Source organism: Phocoena phocoena, chromosome 3 (genome assembly GCF_963924675.1).
Source record: "Phocoena phocoena chromosome 3, mPhoPho1.1, whole genome shotgun sequence".
NCBI classification, from domain to species: domain Eukaryota; kingdom Metazoa; phylum Chordata; class Mammalia; order Artiodactyla; family Phocoenidae; genus Phocoena; species Phocoena phocoena.
The window spans coordinates 127,269,357-127,292,024 of NC_089221.1; the positions used below are offsets into that span (position 1 = coordinate 127,269,357).

Consider the following 22,668-nt stretch of genomic DNA (forward strand, 5'->3'; position numbering starts at 1 on the left):
GATCTTGGAGCACCATGTGGTGTCAGAAGTGGGGGTCAGCCTGGTTCATGGTCCATCTCCCCGGGCCTTATGTCCCTGCTAGTGGATGGGGTTTTGAGCAGCAGGGCCCTTCTGCATTGTTAATCTGTGCCGTTCTGATGATTTGATGTGTCCAAGGATGATGGAGAGCCAGGCGCCAGAGTCTCATAGAATGAGGTGCAGGGTAGGAGACGGCAAGGGGAGGGGTGTGTAAAGGAGGGAGAGGGGCTAGGGTAGGGGGCCAGGGAAGCTGTGGCCATGCAGGGCTGGCTGAGTGCTGGCGTCTGCGTCTGCTGTGCTCACAGGATGACTGCGGGGAGAGACACAGCAGGTTAGGGTTGGAGTCACCTGTTGCTGCCCCTTCCCGGCATCCTGTGGCCTCAGAGCAGTCGAGGACTCTACCCTCCACTGCCTCCCGCTTGGGTATAAGTACTGACCGTCATAGCCCCTGAAACCCCCAACCCTGGTCCTCATCTGTGAAATGGATGTTGGAGAATGGCCCAGGGTCATCTACCCACGAGGGAGTAGGCCCCTCGGGGGGTAAGCTGCTAGGGACCAGATCCCCTGCAGGGGCCCTTACCCTGACCAAGATCCTGCTTGGACATGCCCAGCCCAGACGACAGATCCTCCATTTCCAGTGGGTCTGCAAAGGAACACAGTGTCCACTTGTTAGTTGCAGCCCAGACTACCTCACCCGTTGACAAGGGGCCTGGGTGGGCTAGTTCTGCCCAACCTCGCCACGAGCCTGGTGCTTGGTAGAACAGACATGAGTGGAAGGATGCTTGTTGGATGGCTGCAAGCGGCAATGAAGTGCGGCCGGGGAATTGAATGAGCAAGGCCAAGGAAGGGGTGATGAAATCAGATGGGTGGATCTGGCGACTCCTGGATGCATGCGTGGATGGGTAAAGTGGAAGGACTGAAGGATAAATGAGTAAGTAGATGAGTGTGGGCAAAGGAGAGAAATAATAACTGCACAAACAGATAAGGAATGCACAGGTGGGCGGATGCATGGCTGAGTGGCTACCCCCCAGGAGTTGTCACTTCGAGTGTCCTGGCCCCAGGTGCGCCAGGAGAGACCTCCTGCCCCTCAGCCTTCCTGGTCCTTCCTGCTCCTGGCACAGCGGCCACTGCTTACCACTGCAGTTATGGTGCCCACGGCTCCTGGTGTGGGGGACCTCGGTGCCGTTGGGGAAGACGCACCAGCAGTAGCCGATGCTCCCATAGCATTGGAGCGGCATATAGTTGCCATTCTCGTCGCACTTGGGCCTGAACATGCCCGGGTGGATGTCAGGGATGCGGCTGACCTCTTTCTGGCACTTGGTCAGTACTGAAGCGACAGGCATGGTGAACACAGTGAGTGAGCAAGCCCTGGGCCAGGGTCTCAGCAGAACCAGAGATCCACATACCACTGCTGTGGGCCTAATGCCTTCTGTCCAAATGGCTGTACTTGCTCTACCCATTGCACAGATGGAGAAACTGAGGCCTGAACCAACAAGGTCCAGGATCAAAGAGGAAGTGAATGGCTGTGTGGCTAATTCATCCCAGAACATGATTTCTTCGAACACTCAATGCCTATTAAAGTTTAGAATTGCACCTGTGATTCTGACTTCTAGAGAAAAGCAATGGACACCTTGGTAAGTCTGAGCTTGCATTACTGGGGGTATCCAAGTAGAAGTGGGGGTTACTATGTGATGGGGATGTTATAGAGGGGATTCAGACATTAGCTGGGAGTTGGTCGAGATCGCATCCAGTGTGCCCTCTATGACTCTGTGATGGAGAATCTGAGGCCCAGGGAGGGGCGGACCGTTGATTTCCACTTCTGAAACTGAAGCCCAGAGGGAAGAGACTTGCCCAAAGTCACACAACAAATTAGCACCAGGATGAGAACACAGGACCCATAAAGGCTTTAGGGCTGAAAACCCTGGTATACATTGTCCATGAGATGGAAAAACCCCAAGGCCCTCTTACCTAGTACCTGCTGGCTGTGTGACCTGGGAGAGGGGAGAGGTCCCTTTGAAGGGTGAGAATCAAGAGCCCAGCCCTCGCACAGGAACCTGCAGGGTGCAGTGCTGGGTGGGGAAGGTCATTGCCATGACTCCTGGGATGTTTTGGGTGGTTGTTGCTCCAGGCCCCCTTGTGCAGTACCATCCTCCACAACGAGGGTCACCTCCTGAAGGGAGGACTCGGTACCCCAGACAGGATGGGGGCTGGGGGCAGCCAAGCCCAGAAGAGCACGCAGGAGAGACAGGAGTGAGAGCTGAGAGGCTGGGAGAGTCCTGTGCATGGATCAGGGAGTGCCTAAGGCTCTACCCCTGAGGGAGTTCCCAGAAACCCTGCCTCCCCAAGGCTCCCATTCCCTCTACCTTTTGGTGGAACTTCAAAAGGCTTCTCCTCCAGCGAGATCTTGCTCATTTCAAACAAGAGCCACTGATGCATCCAGTTCTCAAAGAGCTAATGGGGATAAAGGCAGAGAGTCAGACTCGGTAGCCCTCTCCAACCCAGCCTGACTCTGTCCCTGGGGACAGAGACATGGAGGGCCCGCGGGAGCCTGGTTCCTCCTTAGAGACCCCACAGGGCTTGGTCACCCTTCCATGGCTGTGGTTTTCTAGGTGCTGGTAAGCCGCCTCCAGCTTCCTGAGAATGGCTTCCCTGCTCACCCCGCCTCTTCCCAGGGCTGCTCTAGATGTCAGGAGAGGGAGGGTACCAGGGCAGGGGAAGCTGCTGACCTTCCAGTTTATGCCATCCATGGTGTCCTTAAGGTGTTTCAGGTTTTCTGGGAAGCTCCCCTTCAGCTGCGGGTATACCTTCAGGGGGTCAGCCTTCTGCAGGGTAGCAAGGCAGGAAGGAAGGTTAAAAAGCTTCCTGGCAGGCAAGGTTTAATGTGCAGCCCATGTTCCCCTGGTCTTCCGTTCTGAGGGCTGGACCCCAGACCTCAGCACGTTGGAGCTTGTGGGGAGGGGAAGTGGTCTGGGTAATACGGCTACACAGCTACAAGACCCCAGGGCTAGGAGTTGGGAGACCCAGTTCCAGGCCCAGTTCTACCAATAACCCTCAGTCTTCTACTCCTTGCAGGCTCCTGTTCATCTTTCAGGTCTCACCTCCTTCAGGAGGACTTCTGTGACCTCGTCCCAACCGCCCAGCTAGGTTGGGTTCTCGGCCTCTTTCCTCACAAAGCCCCGTGCACATCCCTCATCACCTGGTCACTTGTCTGTCTCCCATGCTAGCCTGAGATCTCCGTGGGACTAGGAGCTGGATCTGATTGCTCCCGATTGTGGGTCCAGAGCCTTGCACAGTGCCTGGCACTGAGTAGACATGCAGCAAAAATTTGGGAAGGAAAAAACAGTCATCTTCAGCAAGTCACTTCCAGACTTTGGGCTTTGGTTTCTCCATCCCAAACACAAAACGGGGAGTGGCGGGTCTGGACTTCATATAACATTTAAGGGCCACACTTGTCTTCCTTCACTAATCTGGTGATCCCATATTGGATGTCTGCTGTGAGCCAGGCATGGCGCAGGTCTTGAAGCATAGCCTCACTGGGGGCTTATGGGGATGGGGCAGGAGCTCAGGGATGCCTGGCCAGGTTCCACTCACCAGGAGCAGCCGCATCACATGGTCCTGCGTCATGTTGCCATACTTGGTGGCGTTCTGCATGGGCTGTGGAAGGAAGGAATAGGGTGTTTCCCAGCACTGGCCCATGGAGGAGGGGCCCTAGAGCAGAGCCAGCAGCTGGGGTCTGGGTGAGAGTGTGGATTCCCAGATGTTCAACAGGCCCACCTCTGCCACCTCCAAATGTGAGGGCTCGGGCAAGTCACTACCTTCCTGCCTCAATATCCTATTCGTCAACTCTGCATAAGCTTTCCTGCCCAAGGCTTTGTGGACAGGAGATCGTTGAGTGAACAGAAACGTTATCCATATATGACATCAAGGGATTTGAGAATAGGAGGGACTGTGAGATGCTTGGGAAATGAGAAGTATTTTTAAGTTGTGGAGGACTGAACCCTCTTCCCAGGGAGGGCCCCGAGAGGCTCCTTCCTCCCCCACCTCTGGAGTTCCTCCTCCTCCCCCAGCAGTCAGGACCCCCTCTCCAGCTCTACTTTTCCCGGGCCAGCTGTCCTCCCCTGTCCCTTGGCACCCGCCCTCCATCCAGGCTAGGTAATGCTTCCCTCTTCCGCCGCCCTGGGGCTGGCCTTACCTCCGGGCCTTCCATGGGCAGGTCCTGCAACAGCATCGGGGCGCTGAGCCGCATCTTGCTCAGAGGCTTGGCGGCTGTGGGGCAGAAGGCACAGCATGAGCGTGGCCCCAGGGAAGAGGGCACTCAGCTCCGGGGACCGAGATCTCAGACCCAGATGAGGGGCTGGAATTCCAGACCAGAGAGAAGGGACAGCGGGCGCAGCTGGGTGCGGGAATGAGGGGTCTTCTGAGGTGAGGGACGGGGGGGGGGGGGTGAGGGCTGTGGGGATAGAGGTGGGGCACGCACACTTGGGAAGCTTCATGCGCAGGTTCTCCAGCTGCAGGTTCTGCGAGGTGACTGTCAGCTTGTCCAGGCGGCCCTGCTGCTGGTACAGGAAGTAGGCGGTGGTGGCCTGGCCAGCCAGGAGCAAAGCCACCAGAATGGAAAAGCCTGTGTACAGGGCTCCACGGCTGCACTTGCTGTTGGGGGCGGGGAAGATAGGTCAGAAGAGGGTCCGCGGAGGTGGCTGCCCCGAGGACTAGCAGGGAGTGGGGAGTGTGCCCCCCATTTCCAGCCCTCGGCCCTCAGCTACCCCTAACAAACACACACTTTAAACACAAACAGGTGCCTATGAACCTACAGCTTGAAGACGTTCCCCTGACCCCCTACCTCCAACCAGTGCTGCCCCTATAGCCCTCCCAGCTGGAAATCCTGGAGCTGCCCCTGGGCCTGGGCTGCGTGGGGAAGAAGCAGTGACAAGTGCCTTGTCTTCTCCAGACCTTGGTCCCACCTGTGCAATGGTGGGTCGAGGTGAAGGGTCTCCCCAGGTTCCCTCTACCAGAGGATCTCCTGAGGATCAGGGCTGCCCTCCAGGCAGCCCCCACTATGCACCCAACCCCTGTAGTGAAATCAGAGATGAAGGAAGGAAGTAGGGCCTGGACAGCAGAGCATGCAGCCCACCTGAAAAAGAGAAGTGAGGCCTTGCCATTTTTAGGAGTGGGTTGGGTGCATCAGACAATGTCTGGCTGGAGCAGGGCCAGGGACCACCCCCTGTGGGAATACATCCTCTGCCCAAGACACTCCCTGTGCCTCTGAGCACATCTCTGCCATTCTCTGGGCCTGTTTCATGGGTACCTCTCACATCAGCAATTCTAGAATTTGGTGGTCATCATCTGAAGTAAGATCTGTCTGTGACCACAGAAGTATTGTGAATGGTAATATCTACCGGGGATGGGGGTTAGGGAGCAGGGCGGGGCGTATCTCAGCAGGATTTTGGTGCCTGAGCCTGTATGACCTGGGAGAACGTCTCACGCTCTCTGGACCGGCTGGCTGCACAGGGAGGGGTGGCCGGACCTCGGCCAGCCCTTGGAGCTATTGGCCTTGGATACACTTTTGAGGGCACATGTAAATATTACGTGCCGGGGAAGTAAGGATCCCACCCCAGGACCCTGAGAGTTCCTGACCGGTTTGTTTTCTCCCACCTACCCCAGGGGTAGAACTACTAGGACCCCACTGGAAATTGAGGACGAGACTGCACCCTGCTTACTCCAGCAATCAGCAAGGATAGTTTAGGAACCTCCAGGAACACCCTGCTGCCTAGTAACTCATGACATCACAGACATGGCTCATTCTCACTGGCTCTCTGCTTGTCAGTCCTCTGTGATTTCTGGGCCAAGGCCCAGCCCAAGGGATTATTATTCTGAAAGGAGAAAGTAAAAAGCCTGTGTGGAGAAAAGGAGAAAAACCGACAGGAGGGGAAAACAAATCCTACTCGTTGGCCTTCCCAAGGAACAGGGGTGGCCTGGCCTCTGAAGTGGTGAAAAGTCCACCCAAGTCTGGGTCTTGCCTGAGTTCAAGCTCTACAGTCTCACCCCTTCAGCAGCCCCACACCCAGTCTAGCCCCAGCTCTGCCTCCCGCCATCCCCTCTCTGAACCTCAGTTTCTCATAAGGCCTGAGACTCTAGAGAGTCATAATGAAGACGAGACCATGTAACCTGGATTGGAATCCTGGTTCTGCCACTCCCTTAGCTCGGGGACCAGGGGCAAGTCACCACCTAACCTCTCTGAGTGAGTAACTTGAGGTAAGAACATCTACTCTACTTAAAGGTTGTTACATAAAACAAGAGCGGGGGTAAAACTCTCGACTCCATACCCAGCGTGTGGTTAGCACCCCATAGGTAACACTGAGCACAAATCTCAAAGGAGTTAACAGTTAACTTGAGCATCTGGTTGCCTTCCTATCTATGCATCTTGATTGCCTGTCTCCTGCTTCTAGACAAAGGCCAATTCTTGTCACCCCTCTCTTTTTTTTTGTTTTTTTTTTTTTTGTGGTACGTGGGCCTCTCACTGTTGTGGCCTCTCCCGCTGTGGAGCACAGGCTCCGGACGTGCAGGCTCAGCGGCCATGGCTCACAGGCCCAGCCGCTCCGCGGCATGTGGGATCTTCCCGGACCGGGGCACGTCCCCTGCGTCGGCAGGCAGACTCTCAACCACCGTGCCACCAGGGAAGCCCTTGTCACCCCTCTCTTCACTTCCTCCTTTCTACTGCCTCTTTCTTGACTAGTAATAATAATTGGCCAAAGTCGGGAGCCAACCAGAACTGGTTCTAGCCAACCAGAACTACAAATGTTGCCAGGCAGAAGTGTTCACAAAAGGGTCCAAAACAGGCAGGACAGTTTTTAGAAGCAGTAATTGAACTAAAAGGAAAATTAGACAAGGATTTGACGAGGGGGCACCCTTTCTGCTCACTGAGCCCATGCTGGGTCTGCAACTCACTGGGAGGCCTGAGCTCAGAGGGGGACCCATCTTCCCTCCCTGCAAATCGTGCCTCTAGAAGGAGGTCAGATGGTAGAATAAACTCAAACTTTGATATCAGACTAGTCCTGGGGTTCAAATTCTGGCTCCAATATTCAGCAGCTGCGATAACTTAAGTAAGTCACTTACTGATATGTCTCAACTTTCTCTTATGTAAAGATGGGAATAATAAAAGTACCCAACTTGGGCTTCCCTGGTGGCACAGTGGTTGAGAGTCCACCTGCCGATGCAGGGGACATGGGTTCATGCCCCGGTCCGGGAGGATCCCACATGCCGCGGAACGGCTGGGCCCGTGAGCCATGGCTGCTGAGCCTGCGCATCCGGAGCGTGTGCTCCACAACGGGAGAGGCCACAACAGTGAGAGGCCCGTGTACCGCAAAAAAAAAAAAAGTACCCAACTGATAGGGTTTCTAAGAGAATTACGATTGAGTTTAGCATTTAGTTATATGTCTGGCACAAAATTAATCATAGTAATGACTAACAGTGACTGAAGATTGGTGACAGGTATACAGTGAATAGGAAGTATTATCATAACTCCTGTCGTAGTTATTATTACTACTACTGAGACCCAGAGACAGACACTGATTTATACAAGTCACACATGACAGTAGCAGAACCTGGACCAGAATCCAGCCCTCGTGAGTCGGCCCTCCTAGCCATGGGATTCCCCAGGATTTTCACAGGCTGTGAAAATGGTCTCTAAAGGTCTCTATCTAGTTACCTGTCCCACAGTATGCAGTTCCTCATGACACCTCTGAGAGTCTCTCCCAAACCCATTTCTGCCTGGCAACAGCTGACATCACAACTGTAGGTCCCTGTCATTTGCGAATTATTTGGGGAAGCAGGGGCATCAGGGTAGCTGCATTCTAACCACGCCCTTTCTTTTCAGGGGAACAGATGGATGAGGCCATCTTGGAGTTGGGAAGGGGTCCTCTGGATGGCTGTGCTGGCCCCTTGCTGCAAGGGAGAGGGGCACAGGCAGGGTACCACCCACATCCACCCACAGTCCCTTCTAGAAATTTAGCCAGAGACCCCCTCACCGTTTTTGATCCCCCTCCAACATCTCTCATTCCCTCCTGTGATGGCAAAGGAGGTCTCCATCTACTCTACAGACACCTGCAGCTATAATTCCCTTGATATAAACACATATAGCAATTTATGGTAACTAGGAGGAAACTCCTCTATGATGAGCTGCTTCTACCAATCTCTTTTAGAAAATGTACTTCTCCATCTAGGATCCATACTATTTTCAAAATCTGGTCCAAAATTTCTAACCTAGGCCTCATGGCCCAGCTTCAGGGGACTCTGTGAAGCTGCTGATATTGTGTGAAGCTCTAGGGAAGGAGTCCAGAGCTCTCCTGATTTTCAGAAGAGAAGTGCATGATGCCTAGAAAGTTAAAACCCCTGTCCTAGAGGAGCTCCCTCACTTTACAGGAGGGAGAACTGAAGCCCAGAGCGGGCTAGAGACTTGCTCAAAATCACCCAGTTAGCACTGGGGTCAGAGCCCAAGTCCATGCCTCCTCTGACTCCCGGTCTACTGCTCCTCCTGTAGCACCTGCGCACTCAGTGCAGCCCAAGGTCTGTGTGCTCTCTCCTGCCGTTCACACATACCTCTCCTGGGCTCCGGGGCGCTGGCCCAGCATGGGCACCTGCTCATGGTTGGAGATGAGGTCGCGTTGGTCTTCCATGGTTCCGGCCTCTGGTCTTCCCCACTCCTGCTGCTGCTGCTGCCTCCTGCCTGTCTAGGACGCTGAGCCCCTGGCTCACCTCTTGAAATTGGGGCTGAGAAGGAATTTGATTCGTCCACAGGAGGGCACTCCGCCCACCTAGTAGAAGTGGAAGTGAAAGCCGCAAAGCTGGAAATACCCCCCACTTGAGCAAAGCTGCCTTTAAGGGGGCAGGATGAGTAGGGGGAGGTCCCCCAGGCAGGTGGAAAGGCCAGCATGCTTCCACTGGCTGCCCAGGGCCCTCATCACTTGTTTCTGGGCAGACCTGTGGATTCATAAGGCTCTTTGGATGTTTTGAGAAACAGGCAAATGTTCACTCCCTAGACAGGAAATCACTTGAAGCAAAAAATACCCAAAATGCTTTGTTTGTCTCCCCTCTCACCTATAGATGAGTGGGTGCAGAAAGGGGCTGTTCCTCCTTTGTGAACTTAGACAAGTTTCTCTCCTTCTCTCAGTCCTCAGTTATGTCATCTCAAAATGGAGGAGGAAAGTTGGATTCACCGTTCCCTCTGCTTTCTTCTAACTCAAGCATTTTATGAACCTGAGTCCATGGTTCTAAGTCTCTGGTACTAATATTTGCCACCACTTACCAAGCCCTCCTTTGTGCCAGGCACTGTGCTAATCGTTTTGCTTGTTTTGTTTCATTTAATCTTTACAGTAACCCTTTGAGGGCTGTTTTATTTTATTATCTCCATTTACAGATAGGGACACTGAGGCTTTTGAGAGGCTACATGTTTGCCCAGGATCGTGCATCCAGGAATTACAGCCCATGATTTTAACCATTCTACCCTTCTGCCTTCTGATGCTCAAATTGTGTCGTTCAAATTCATGAAAGCAGGGACCTCTACAGGGAGGGAATGAGGAGGGACTGGGAAAGGGTACCCAGGGGAGGTTTAACTGGGTTGGCATGGTTTTATTTCTGACTATCTGTGGCTTGTAGACCATATTTTTTTAATTAATCTTTATGTCTTTTGTGTGTGTGTTTAAATTTTCATTAATAAGTGAACACATTTATGGTATAAGTACATGAAAAGATGCTCCACATTATTAGTCGTTAGGAGGCAAATCAAGGCCACAGTGAGGTACCACTTCACATCCACCACAATGGCTGTAATCAAAAAGACAGATAACAAGTGTTGACAAGGATGTGAAGGAATTGGAACTCATATCTTGCTGGCAAGAATATAAACTGGTGCAGCTACTTTGGAAAACAATTGGGCAATTTCCCAAAAAGTTAAATACAGAGTTACATATGACCCAGTAATTCCATTCCTAGATATCTACTCAAGAGAATTGAAAACACGTATCCACACAAAAACTTCATGGTGGATACACAAATGTTCATAGCACCATAATTCATAATAGCCTCAAAGTGAAAACTACCCAGATATACACCAACTGATGAATGAGTAAACAAAATGTGATTTATCCGTACAATGGGATATTATTTAGCCATAAAGAAGAATTAATATCACAATAAAACTGTTATTTTTTAAAAAAGGAATGAAGTACTGATTCATGCCACAAAATGAACTTTGAAAACATCATGCTGGGCTTCCCTGGTGGTGCAGTGGTTGAGAATCCGCCTGCCAATGCAGGTTTGAGCCCTGGTCCAGGAAGATCCCATATGCCATGGTGCAACTAAGCCCGTGCACCGCAACTACCGAGCCTGCGCTCTAGAGCCCATGAGCCACAACTACTGAAGCCTGCGTGCCACAACTACTGAAGCCCGCGTGCCTAGAGCCCATGCTCTGCAACAAGAGAAGCCACTGCAGTGAGAAGCCCATGCGCCGCAACTAGAGAAGGCCCGCATGCAGCAACGAAGATCCAACGCAGCCAAAAATAATAAATTTATTTTTTTAAAAAAAGAAAAGAAAACATCATGCTAAGTGAAATAAGCCAGACACAAAAGGCCACATATTGTATGATTCCATCTATTTGAAATGTCTGGGCTAGGCAAGCCACAGAAACAGAAAGTAGATCAGCAGTTGCCAGGGGCTGGGGGGAAAAGGGGATGGGGAATGACTGCTAATGGGTATGGGATTTCCTTTCAGGGTGATGAAGATATTCTGGAATTAGACAGTGGTGATTGTTGTACAACTTTGTGGATATATAGAAAAACCACTGAATTGTAGCATTTTAAAAGCTTGACTATTATGTGAAATTTATAGCTCAATTTAAAAACAGATTTCTTGGTAATGATCGCTAGAACACATATATAGCTTTGCTTCCTCTTTCACTTGGCTCTGTCACTAAAATGGCAAAGAGTTGCCTTTTTTTTTTTTAGTGTAAATCTATAAGGACATAGAGAACAGGAGAAAAGGTGCAAAATTTTGGAAGCTGGAAAGCAGGTGGACTGGATGTAGTCATTAACAGACCCCAGAAAGCTTAATCCTAAACCTGCAGCTAGAAAAGCTGAGAAGCCAGCAATTTACATGATAGAACAGGCTCAGGAATTGAGGTATTAGGCACACTGGGTGGGAGTACAGGTGGGGCTAAAAAGAAGATTCGTTGGAAGTCTGTTTATGAAAACAGTTGGATATCCATGTCCTCTCCCTCCCCAACTATCCCTCCCTCCCTGAAAGAGGACTGGAAGTCTATCCCTAGGCACAGTGCAGGGCATGGGCCCAGTTCTAAAGCTGAGAGTCCCAGCCTTCTCTCCGACCCAGTTCGCAGAATGCCAGAAGCCAGACCTTCTTTCTCCAGGCAATAAATGAGAGAAGGCTTCCCTGGAGAGCATGACCATCCCACAAGGAATGACCTAAAGATTCTGATATTGGGGTTCAACAATGAAACAACCCAGCCAGATAACCCTATAGGGAAGCCCTCAGTGAATGAGCCCTTCACATGGGTCACGGCTTCCACTTGATTTTTTAGACAATCAAGGGTCATGGGACATCTGAAGTAAACCTCTAACATAAAAGAGAGTGAACAAAACAACTAACCAAACCCAAAAAACCATGCAGGAAGCGAACAGTCATTAATAGCCTTAGGGAGATAAAGGATGATACTGCACCCATGAAACAAGAATAGGATGCTATAAAGATAGAAGTACTGTTAGAAGAAGAACAACAAAAAAGCTCTTAAAGACTAAACATATGAGGGTAGATATTAAACAACCAGTAGGTAAAAGATAAAGGTTTTGTGTGTATGTATGTGTGTGTGTGTTTTACCCCCCAGAAAGTAGACCACAAAGATAAAAAGAAAGAAATAGAAAAGATAAGAGAATTAAAGACCAGTCCAGGATGCCCAATAGCCAAATATCAGAGTCCCAGAAATAGGGAACAGAGAAAATAGAGGGGAAGAAATCAGTGAAAAAATTCAGTACAATTTCCAGAACTCAAAGACATAAATTTCCAAACTGAAAGGGCCCAGTGAGTACCAGGGACAAAGTATAAAAATAATTTCACACCAAGGCACATCAAGTGAAGTTTCAGAAAAATAAAGACAAAAGGAAGATTCCACAGAAAGAAATAAACAAGACAGATATAAAGGACCAGGAATCAGAATGACTTTGGACTTCTTAAGAGCAACCCTGGAAACCAGAAGATAATGGAGCAACACCTTCAAAATTCGATGGGAAAATGATTTCCACCCTGGAATGTTTACTGAGCCAAATTACTAAATACATAGGAGGGTGTCATTAAGGTATTTCCGGACATTAGGTATCTCAAAAATTTTTTCTTCCTCAGAAAGCTTCAGGAAGGTATGCTCCACCAAAATGAAGGTGTTCACTAAAAATAAAGGAAGACCTGGGACACAGGAAACTGAAATTCAGCTCACAAGAGGGAGTGGGGATCCCCAGAATGGTGATACAGCAACATCCCAGGAGTAAAGCAACCTATCCATATTGGATCAGGCCCAAAGGCTCTGAAAGACATTTCTTCAACAAGATAAAATTGATAGATAGCTGATAGGTCTGAACATACTAAGAGGTGATTTAGATCCTTTTTTGGAGAGTATGAGGTTGAATTATGATAATTTCACAGAAAATTAAGCAAATGAAAAACCAAGACAACTATTAACTCTTGGGAAAACAACAGTTATATAGGAAATGAATAGTCATGATACTATACTACATAGCGCAGCTATAAATGGCATTTACATTGTCATAATATAGTAATCTTTGAATACTGACCTAACTAAACATACAACAGAGGCATTTGGGAGGACGAGAGGTCAGGAAAAGTCACTTAGAGGAGAAAAGAGGGCTAAATCTTGGTCTTCCACAGTGAAAAGCCAACCAGATAATGTTTAAAACTGAAACAATCTGGAAGTAACAATACCAGTAGTCATTTAGAGATATGGAGGTTAATACCAAATGAATCGGCTAAAAACGTTTTAAAGTGGTATGAAAAGGAAGGTAAAGAATTGCTGTTTTTCACAGCCAGCCCTTTAGAAGGATTTGATTATTTAAATATGTGAATTTATAACTTTGATACAAAGTAAAACTCCATTCAACATCAAAGTCAGTTGATTCTAAACTGACTGTGATAACAAAATGGTAGTCTAATGCCTTTTCCTTGTGAAGCAGCTTTAGGCCAAAGCTGAGGGTGACCCCAAGGGTCATCCTGTCCTCGCCCACAGGAGGCTGGAGACGATTCCAGCTAAGAGGGTGGGCTGGATGATGGCTCCCTCCTTTTCTTCTAGTAGGGTAAGAGGTCTCAGTTGTCACACAGGCCCTGCTGCCCAGTGGAGCAGCCCCATCCTACCCACCCTCCTGCATGGGATGGAGACAGAATGACAGGAAGAAGGAAGGCTTGGTATCTGCCACACCCTGAGGGGTATCCAGGGTTAAGGCAGGATTCTGCTCCCCCACTGTTCGTATGAAGAAAGTCTGGCTCAGAAAGCGGAAAGGAGCTGGCCCAAGGTCACACAGAGCTGGGACTGGTCTAAACAAAAGCGCTCTGAGGCCAACTTGCTGGATTCACATTCTAGTTCCAAAATGGCAGATCCCAGGGCTGAGAAAGGGAAAACACAGGTGAGTCGGAGACATCTTTTTTTCCCAGAAAGCGAAGAAGTGCTCAAAGACCGCTGGAGTTTGTCAGAAGGACCCTGGAGCCAACTTGAAGAGGCACCTGCCAGCCACATATAAGATAATTCCAGCATCAGTAAGAATAATTTACCCCGCCTCTTTAAAAGGAACTATACAGTTCAATCCCAGCTGATGAGGAAAAACCCTTCTTTCTAGAAGAATGCAAGCTAAGTAATGTAAAAGAAAAGACAGAATTAGAAAATCACCTGTTTGTAACCCCCAGTGTAATAATTAACTCAGGCAAGGACCACCAATAGATGCCAAAACCATGAGACAAAGGGTTGGGGGAGAACAGGATATCCACATGCCATAGTATCATCCCCAAAGTCCTTGCTGGTTGTTTACAGAAAAAGGCACTCTACAATGGTGCAGCCCTGCTGTCACCACCACATGATCAAACTTTTAGCGTCACCAGTGGTGGAGCAACATAGCATTATGTATTTCCTAATGGGGTAAGATACTCAGCTGGGGAGTATCTTTGCTAAAAAAATCATTAAATGAATCTGCCTTTAGACCTAAATTCTAGTTTACCGGATACAGAAGAACGAATGAAATAAAACTATGAGGAAACAGACAAATTCAGAGACAGTCTACAAACAACAACTGTACCCATCGAAGAGTCAATGTCATGAAAAAACGTGCATGTGTGGGTGTGGAGAGGGTTCTATATTTTAAAAGATTGAAGAAACGTAACAACCAAATGCAATTTGTAAATTTTGACAAGATTTTGGTTGGGAAAAAAGCTGTAAGAGATTTTTATTTGGTCTTGGTTTTTGGTTTTTTGGGTTTTTTTTAAATACAATTTATTTATTTATTTATTTATTTATTTTGGGCTGCATCGGATCTTGCTTGCTGTGCGTGGGCTTTCTCTAGTTGCAGCAAGCGGGGGCTACTCTTTTTTGCGGTACACAGACTTACTGCGGTGGTTTCTCTTGTTGCAGAGCACGAGCTCTAGGCGTGCGGGCTTCAGTAGTTGTGGCATGCAGGGCTCAATAGTTGTGGCTCGCGGGCTCTAGAGCGCAGGCGCTGTAGTTTGTGTCACATGGGCTTAGCTGCTCCACGGCATGTGAGATCTTCCCAGACCGAGGCTCGAACCCGTGTCCCCTGCATTGGCAGGCAGATTCTTAACCACTGCGCCACCAGGGAAGTCCCTGTTTTTTGCGGTTTTTTGGCCGTGCCGCAGAGCATGTGGGATCTTAGTTCCCCGACCAAGGATCAAACCCGCACCCCCTGCACTGGAAGCACAGAGTCTTAACTGTGGGACCGCTGGGGAAGTCCCTGTAAGAAATATTTTTAAGAAGCTGGGGCAATTTGAACATGGACTGAATGTTAGCTGATACTTGGGAATTATTACTGCTTTTCTTAGGTGCAATAATGGAACATTAGGGGCTTCCCTGGTGTCGCAGTGGTTGAGAATCCGCCTGCCGATGCAGGGGACACAGGTTCATGCCCCAGTCCGGGAAGATCCCACATGCCACGGAGTGGCTGGGCCCGTGAGCCATGGCCACTGAGCCTGTGCATCCAGAGCCTGTGCTCCGCAATGGGAGAGGCCACAACAGTGAGAGGCCCACGTACCGCAAAAAAAAAAAAAATTAAAAAAAAAAAATAATGGAACATTAGTCTGCTAGAAAAATATACTTTTAGAGACCGAAGGCTGAATGAAGTTCTTGGAGGTGACATGACATGAGGTTTGCAAGTTATTTTCAAAATAGGAAAAAAAGAAAGATAATAGATAAAATTAACAATAGGTGAATCTAGGTGGTGGGTATATGTATGAACATTTTCTCTGTATGTTCGAAATTTTGAATAATAGCTGTTTAGAAAAAACGTAAAGGCAATTGTGTACAAATCCAATTTCCTCCTATATAAGAACTGTGCTAGCTGCTAAGAAGACGCTATATTCCCATCACATTATTGACACATTATTACATTGACAGTGGGCTCTTTCACAGCATGAGCACAAAATGTGTGTTGTAAGCCTCCTTGAAATTTCTCAGAAACTATCAAAAGTTTTGTTTTGATAAGAAAAAATTCCAGCTCCACCACTACAGGATGTGATTTTGAGCAAATTACTTAACTCCACTGTGCCTCAGTTTCCTCACCTGTAAAATGGGCATACTAATAGAACCTAAACCATTAGATTGTTAGGAGTATTGAATGAATCAGTATACATATGCCTGATGTAGAGACTAAGTGTGCAATAAATGTTAGGTAGTTCAGTGATAAATTCTTTTCTGCAAATCTGCTGCATCTGCATCTGGGACCCTGCCTGTACCCAGAGATTTGGAGCTGCTCAACAGAGCCAGAGGGGGCCTCCCCCTCCCACTCTGGATCATCCTGGGAGTCTCCTCCTGTGGTGTACCCATTAAGCTAGTCTAGGTTGAGATGCCTGTTCTCCCTTGGTCTGGGCACTCCAAGACCCAGAGGTGTGAGTTCCTGCCAGATCACCAGGGTGAGCCAGGAGGTGGAATCCCCCAGGACCTCTCCCATCCTGTTTTCCTCCTTAGTCCCAAAGTCCCTGAGAGGAAAGAGCCACCCCAGGTGGTAGGCAGTGCATGTCCAGCCCTATCTACCACCCCAGGATGGCCTGGCCATCCTTTCTGTACGGGGGCCCCCTGGACCCTAGCACACCTTGGCCACGAACAAGGGGTTGGAAAAGGTCCTCTTTGTGGGAAAGGAGCAGGCCTGGGCTACAGTCCTGTACCTGTTATGCCTGGCCTGGGCAAACCACTTACTTCACTTCTTTCACTCACTCATGCATTCAACAATTACTTATTGCACATCTACTTTGTGCCAGGTCCTTGGGCTACATAAATGAACAAAGCAGACAAGTATCCCTGCCCTTATGGAGTTTACATTCTAGTGGGAAACAAACAAGTAAGTTTGTTTATTAAAGAGTGATGGCAGGAACTTCCTTGGTGGCACAGTGGTTAAGACTCCATGCTCCCAGCGCAGGGGGACCGTGTTCGATCCCTGGTCAGGGAACTAGATCCCACATGCATGCCACAACTAAGAGTTCGCATGCCACAACTAAGGAGCTGGTGAGCCGCAACTAAGGAGCCCTCCGGCCGCTAAGACCTGGCACAACCAAATTAATTAATTAATTAATTTAAAAAAGAGTGATGGCAGACACTAATATATATAAAATGGATAACTAATGAGAACCTGCTGTATAGCACAGGGAACTCCACTTCGCTGTACAGTAGAGGCTAGCACAGCATTGTGAAACAACTGTACCCCAATAAAAAAAAAAAAGAGTGATGCCAGAGATTGGGAAAAGGAAAGGTATTACTGCAGCAGCAGGATAGGGGCAGGTTGTAGTACTTTATAGGGTGTTGGGCTGGGCCTCACTGACAAGGCGAGATTTGGGCACAGGCTTGAGGTGTTTAATCCAGCCCGTGTCTGGGTGAAGGATTCCCTGGACAGAAGGAACAGCCAGAACAAAGATCCCAGAGTGGGGATGCACCCGGCATGGCTGAAGGAACAACAAGGAGGCCAGTGTGGCTAGAGTGGCGCCACTAAGGTGGAACGTGACAGGACATGAGGTCAGCAAGTTCTGGGGTCAGATCCTGTGGCCATTGTCACAACCTTGGCTTTTACTCTGAGTAAAATCAAGAGCCATGGGAAGGCTTTGAGCAAAGGAGTGTCATTATCTGACTTGCAGTTTAAAAGGGTGGTTCAGGCTGTGTTGAAAATCAGTACAATAGGGGCAGATAATCCCCACTGCCTCATGGCCCTGCTGTGAAGGTCCAAGGAGAACTGGGGTGCGGAAACATTTTATACTGAGTATAGTACAGTGTTTCTGGGAGAAAGAAACTAGTTGCTTCACTCCTTCCCATCCTACTGAAGGGACAATTGAGTGAGGAGAGGATTTAATTTGCCCTAGGTCAGATGTTCTACAACCAATTTAGGATCTGGGAATCCTCTACTCTTCTCCCAGCTGCCGTGAGGCAGGTAGGTTAATAGCATGACCTTTGGACATGATCTCAGCTAGCACAGCTGAGGAGGACTGACCGAGCCTTCCCCTAGAATTCATTCATCCAACAAATATGTATCAAGCACCAGTTCTGTGCCTGTCACTAGGACACAGGGGCATTTGGAGACACCTGGCGATGGCTGAGCCCCAGTCTCACTCAGAGACCAGGCTACCAGTGGCTGAGGTTGGGCTTAGCGATCGGGGTCAATCTGTGGCTGGGGTCAGGTCACAGCTGAGGCTGGAGGCAGGGAGACCTGTCAGGAGTCTGTGGTGAAAAGTCAAGCTGGAGAGGCAGGCCTGTTGGAGGCTATAGCTAGGAGCATTGGAGGAAAGGTGACGAAGAATAAAAGTGTCAGGACGAGGTCCACAGGACTCAGGCATAACTGGATATGGATAGAGGGGTGAGACCAAGAGGCTTGGTGACCTTCTCTGCTTGGGTGATGGAGATGATGTCATTCACAGAAACAAGAAGTCCTCGGCACATCTGAGGAACAGAAAGCAGCACAGTGCGTCTGAGCCTAGTGAGCGAGGGGAAGGGTGGTTTCAGGTGATGTTGAGGGGACAGGCTGGGCTGCAGCTTAGGTATTATTCCAAGAACAATGGGAAGCTGGCAAAGGGTGTCAAGCAGGGAGGGGCTGGGGCTGGTTTATGTTTTTAGATGATGTGCGGCATATAGATTTACCAAGAGCAGGAGTGGAAGCCTGGAGATTAGTTAGGAGTAAAGTAGTTTAGGTGAGAGATGGCGGTGCAGACAAGGAAAAGTGGATGGGTTCGATAGCTGTTTTGAAAGTAGAAATGTCAGGACTTGCTGTGGGAGTGAGTTCAAAGACGGTGGCCAGGTTTAGAGCTATACAATGGATGGTGGCATTCGCTGGGGTGGAGAAGATGGGAAACACATTCTGGAATCGGTAGACCCTAGAGTTTGGTTCTGGCTGTATTCTGTGTGACACCCACGTGTTGACCTCAAGTAGATGATTGAAGGTCCCAGACTGAAACTTGAAGAAGAGTGAGCATACACCTTTGTAAATGACCAAATTACACGCAGCATTTTCAACCATGGGATCAGGGCTGAGCTCTGGGGACCCTCAATGTGTAGAGATCGGATGAGGAGCAGCTCTGAGCAGTGCAGAGGAGTGGTCAGGGATCAGAAGGAAAATGGGGAGAGGGTGTGATCACAGATCCCAATGAAGGAGTGAAGGAGTGTCAGCTGTGCCAAATATCACTGAGGGAAATGCCCACTGGTCTGGGCCACATGGAGGTCATGGGAGATCTTGACAAAAGCAGTTCTGAGAATTGGGTTGGGAGGTGATTGGGAGGGAAGAAGTGAAGCCAGCATGGGAGGGGGAGCAGAGAGGTGAGGGTAGCCCCTGGAAGAGAACACAGGTCACGGTGTTTGAACATATTTGTCCAGATGGAAACGCCTCAGAAGGGAGGGCGGGAGGGAGGGCGGGAGGGAGGGACTGATGATGCTGAGGACGAGGGGTTCTGCTGAGCTCCTGCACAGTGAGTCCCTGGTACTTCCACAGAGCCGCCCCTGTGTGGCTGACCAGCCTCCTCCCCAGGCAAGAGCGGTCCTGGAGTGCCTCTCTGTGAAGGCACCAGACCAACTCCCTGACGCCTCTCTTTTCCTGCTCTCCGGCTCTCAGACCTGCCTCCTCAGCCTGGCAGCTAATTTCCCAGTTGCTGCCACCAACAGCCCATCCACTGGGTTTGGGGAAAAAGTGAAGCTTTCTGAATCACACCAAGGCCTTGGCTCCTGACTTTCCTGACTTGGCGGATATCTGTCTCATTTCCAACTGAGTATAAATTATTCCTTGTGTTTTCTCATTTTATTGTCACAATAGCCCTGTGAGCCTCAGGGAGATTAAATGAGATGTACAAACTAGCCAAGTGCTAGCAAGTGGCAAACCCAGGATTTGGGCCCAGGTCTGAGCTGTCCGCAGAGCCCATTCTCTTAAGTACCTTGCCTCCCATAGAGCCCTTAACTCACTTTCACCAGTCTTAGTGAAGGCCATGCCGCCTACAGCCCCTATTCCCAAGGGGTTGGATTCAAAAGGCAGATAGGATTCCTTCCCAATCCTTGTGGGCAGTGTCTACCTTCATTACTCTCCAGAGAATCTTAATTATCAGTTCACAGTTCTGTCCTTCTCAGGAATGGTCCTTTTGGAGCGTTTCCTCACATCTCTGGCGCTCTGCTTACATGCCTCCAGAGCACAGAGCTCAGGACCTCCACAAGCAGCTCATTCTAGGCAGGATAGTGTGGCAGTCCAGAGTGTGGACTCCAGTTGGTTGAATCGCAACTCTGCTTCCTACTAGCATCCTGTGCCTCAGTTTCCTCATCTGTAACATCGTAGTAATAGTACCTACTTCCTAGTATGGTAATGAGGATGAAATAAGATGCTACGTTTAAGTTGCTTGGTAAGTGCTTAATAAATTTTAGCTACTGACACTGTCATTATTGCTATTTTTCCTGAGGTAGAGCTACAACTTGCTCTCTATGACTTCCATACTTTGGGCCTAGCCCTGTCCCTTGGAATTCTGCCCTCTTCCGTACTCCCTGCAGGTTATTCCTATTGTCCTGCATTTCTCAATTTTCATTTTCTCCTGACACCAATTTTTGTGTGTGTGCAAGCTCAGTCACTCATCATGCTAACATGATTTTCCTGAGATCATGATTTCTTCTTGACAGAGTCACTGGCTGTTTGCTAGGTAAGCTCAACGCTGTCAAACACTGAGGGGGGTGGGAGAATGGTAGCTTCAAGGTCTCTCTCCTCCTGCCCTTACAGGCCTTCTTGTTGGCTCCTGGGCTTCTGCATTCCCTGACTTTGGAATCCCAATCAGTGGGCCTAACTGACTGCATATCCTAAACATCTGTCAGGGCAGGATTATGTCAAGGTGAAGGGTACACACTCTGGAGCCAGACAGAGCCAAGTTCAAATCCAGAATCTTCTGCTTACCTGCTGTGTGATCTTGGCCAAGAAGCCTCCCTGAACCTCAGTTTCGTTACCTGCAAAATGAATTTTTAAATTTTTAATTTTTTTTGGCCACAACGCATGTCATGTGGGATCTTTTTTTTTTTTAATTTTATTTATTTTTGGCTGCACTGGGTCTTCATTGCTGTGCGTGGGCTTTCTCTAGTGGCGGCGAGCCGGGGCTACTCTCTGTTGTGGTGTGCAGGCTTTGCATTGTGGTGGCTTCTCTTGTTGCAGAGCACAGGCTCTAGGTGCACAGGCTTCAGTAGTTGTGGCTCACAGGCTCTAGGGCGCAGACTCAGTAGTTGTGGCGCATGGGCTTAGTTGCTTCACGGCATGTGGGATATTCCCGGACCAGGGATAGAACCCGTGTCCCCTGCAGTGGACGCATTTTTTTGTGTGTGTGCTGACAGATTCTCTTTTATTAGCCAAGTAGGACAAAGAACAGGTCACAATGTCACAGGAAGTCAGACAGACAGACAGACGGATACACGAGACAGAGTGTCATGCTGTACTACACAGGGGGCGGAGCAGGGGAGGGGCATTTGAGTCTTGTTTTTTCAACTAACAGAATAAATAAATACAGTACACAGTGGTTTTGCCACAGGCTGGCATAAACTCTAAGCACAAAAGGTCACAAAACAGCTGGTTTGGAAAGAAGTCTGTACAGCCCGCTGCTACAGAGTCGGGGTGGGGGCCCAGGCCCCTGGACCGTGCTCTGGGGAAGTGAGGAAGCAGGGAAATGGAGACCTCGAACAGGAGGGAGAAGAAAGGAATAAGGCCTTCCTGGAAGGAACAGTCAGAGCCTCTGGCTCTCAGCCTTGAAGTGACCAGGCTGACCTGGGAGAGACTTCAGCCTCAGTCTCAGGTGCAGTGGGCCCGCCCCAAGCTCATAGGAGATGCAGGGTACCGCTTACAAGTGCTCCCCTCTTGCTCTCTGGCTGCTTTCAGTCACTAAGGCTGGTCCCCTAAGCTACACTGAGATCTTCCCAGGGAAGGGGACCACATACACTTTCCTTACCTTCTCTGGGCTGGTGGAATTGGGTCAATTGAATGAGGAAGTATTGTCAAAGCTCTGAGGGAAGCTGGGCTGAGCCAGAGGTGGGCCTGGTTCTGACGTAACAGAACATGACTCCAGGGTGGACTTGCTCCTTGGGAAGTCAGGGGAGGCTTCCTGGAGGAGGTGGTAATGTCTAGAGCTATTGGATTCCAAAGTCCAGTGATAGTCATTTGCCTCCAGAGACAGGCAAAAAGCTTTAGTCCCCATGCCTGGGCTAGTTGAGATTGCTTTCATTTCAGAAATAGAACTTCCTGGAGCTGATCCCAGAGGATAAACCAGAAATCCCTATTGTCTCCTAGAGTCTCTGCTACCTTCCCGTCTCCCTGCCCAAGTCTCTCCTCTGATCTCCTGTGGCTGTTGGATTCACCTTCCAAATCCCAGATACCTGATCCTGGCTCAACTGATCCCCCTGTTCAGAAACCCTCACCTGCCTGCCTTGGTCCCTGCCGCATCAAAGTGAGATCTTGGATTCAGGACCCTCAGCCCCACCTCTCATGAAGCCAGCCACCAATTCCCCATCATCCACAAAGTCTCACTCCACTGCTTTGTTCAAACAGCTTTCCTGGCCCAAGCTACCATCCCCCTCACTTTTCTCCCATCCAAAGCCTTCTCCATCTGCCCCGGCCCAGATGAACTCCCCAAGGGTCATGGGATTAGCTGCTGGAGCACCAGGGAAGTCCCTATCTGCAAAATTTGACTGATAATAATCTTGCCTGATTTATAGGGTATTATGGGGACTGATTAAGATAATGTATACGAAACAGTACAGTGCCTACCTCAATAAACATTCGCGATTAATATCCTAGGGCTGTGCTGTCTAACAGGGCAGCCACTAGCCACATGTGGCAATTGAAGCCTTGAAACATGGCTAGTCTGAATTGAGATGTGCTGTTAAG

At 49.4% G+C, this 22,668-nt stretch overlaps 1 protein-coding gene across 1 annotated transcript; it reads right to left on the reverse strand.

Annotated features, from left to right (window-relative positions):
• Nucleotides 1–248: 248 nt before the first annotated feature.
• CD74 (CD74 molecule) lies at nt 249–8,903 on the reverse strand. The gene is made up of 8 exons (XM_065874397.1): nt 8,614–8,903; nt 4,496–4,668; nt 4,211–4,284; nt 3,610–3,672; nt 2,745–2,840; nt 2,382–2,469; nt 599–661; nt 249–328 (listed from the first exon to the last, which is right to left on the reverse strand). The coding sequence occupies exons 1-8, from the start codon at nt 8,688–8,690 to the stop codon at nt 318–320; spliced, it is 645 nt and encodes a 214-aa protein (XP_065730469.1). The 5' UTR covers nt 8,691–8,903; the 3' UTR covers nt 249–317.
• Between the last annotated feature and the right edge of the window lie 13,765 nt (nt 8,904–22,668).

Bases quoted from the DNA above. Each gene is read 5' to 3' on its own strand.
- CD74 (XM_065874397.1), bottom strand. From the start codon at position 8,690: ATGGAAGACCAACGCGACCTCATCTCCAACCATGAGCAGGTGCCCATG. The intron at 2,841-3,609 runs GTGAGTGGAACC...GCTACCCTGCAG, and splicing joins ATGTGATGCGGCTGCTCCTG to AAGGCTGACCCCCTGAAGGT. The intron at 662-2,381 runs GTAGAGGGAATG...GTTCCTTTGCAG, and splicing joins TTTTGAAGTTCCACCAAAAG to ACCCACTGGAAATGGAGGAT.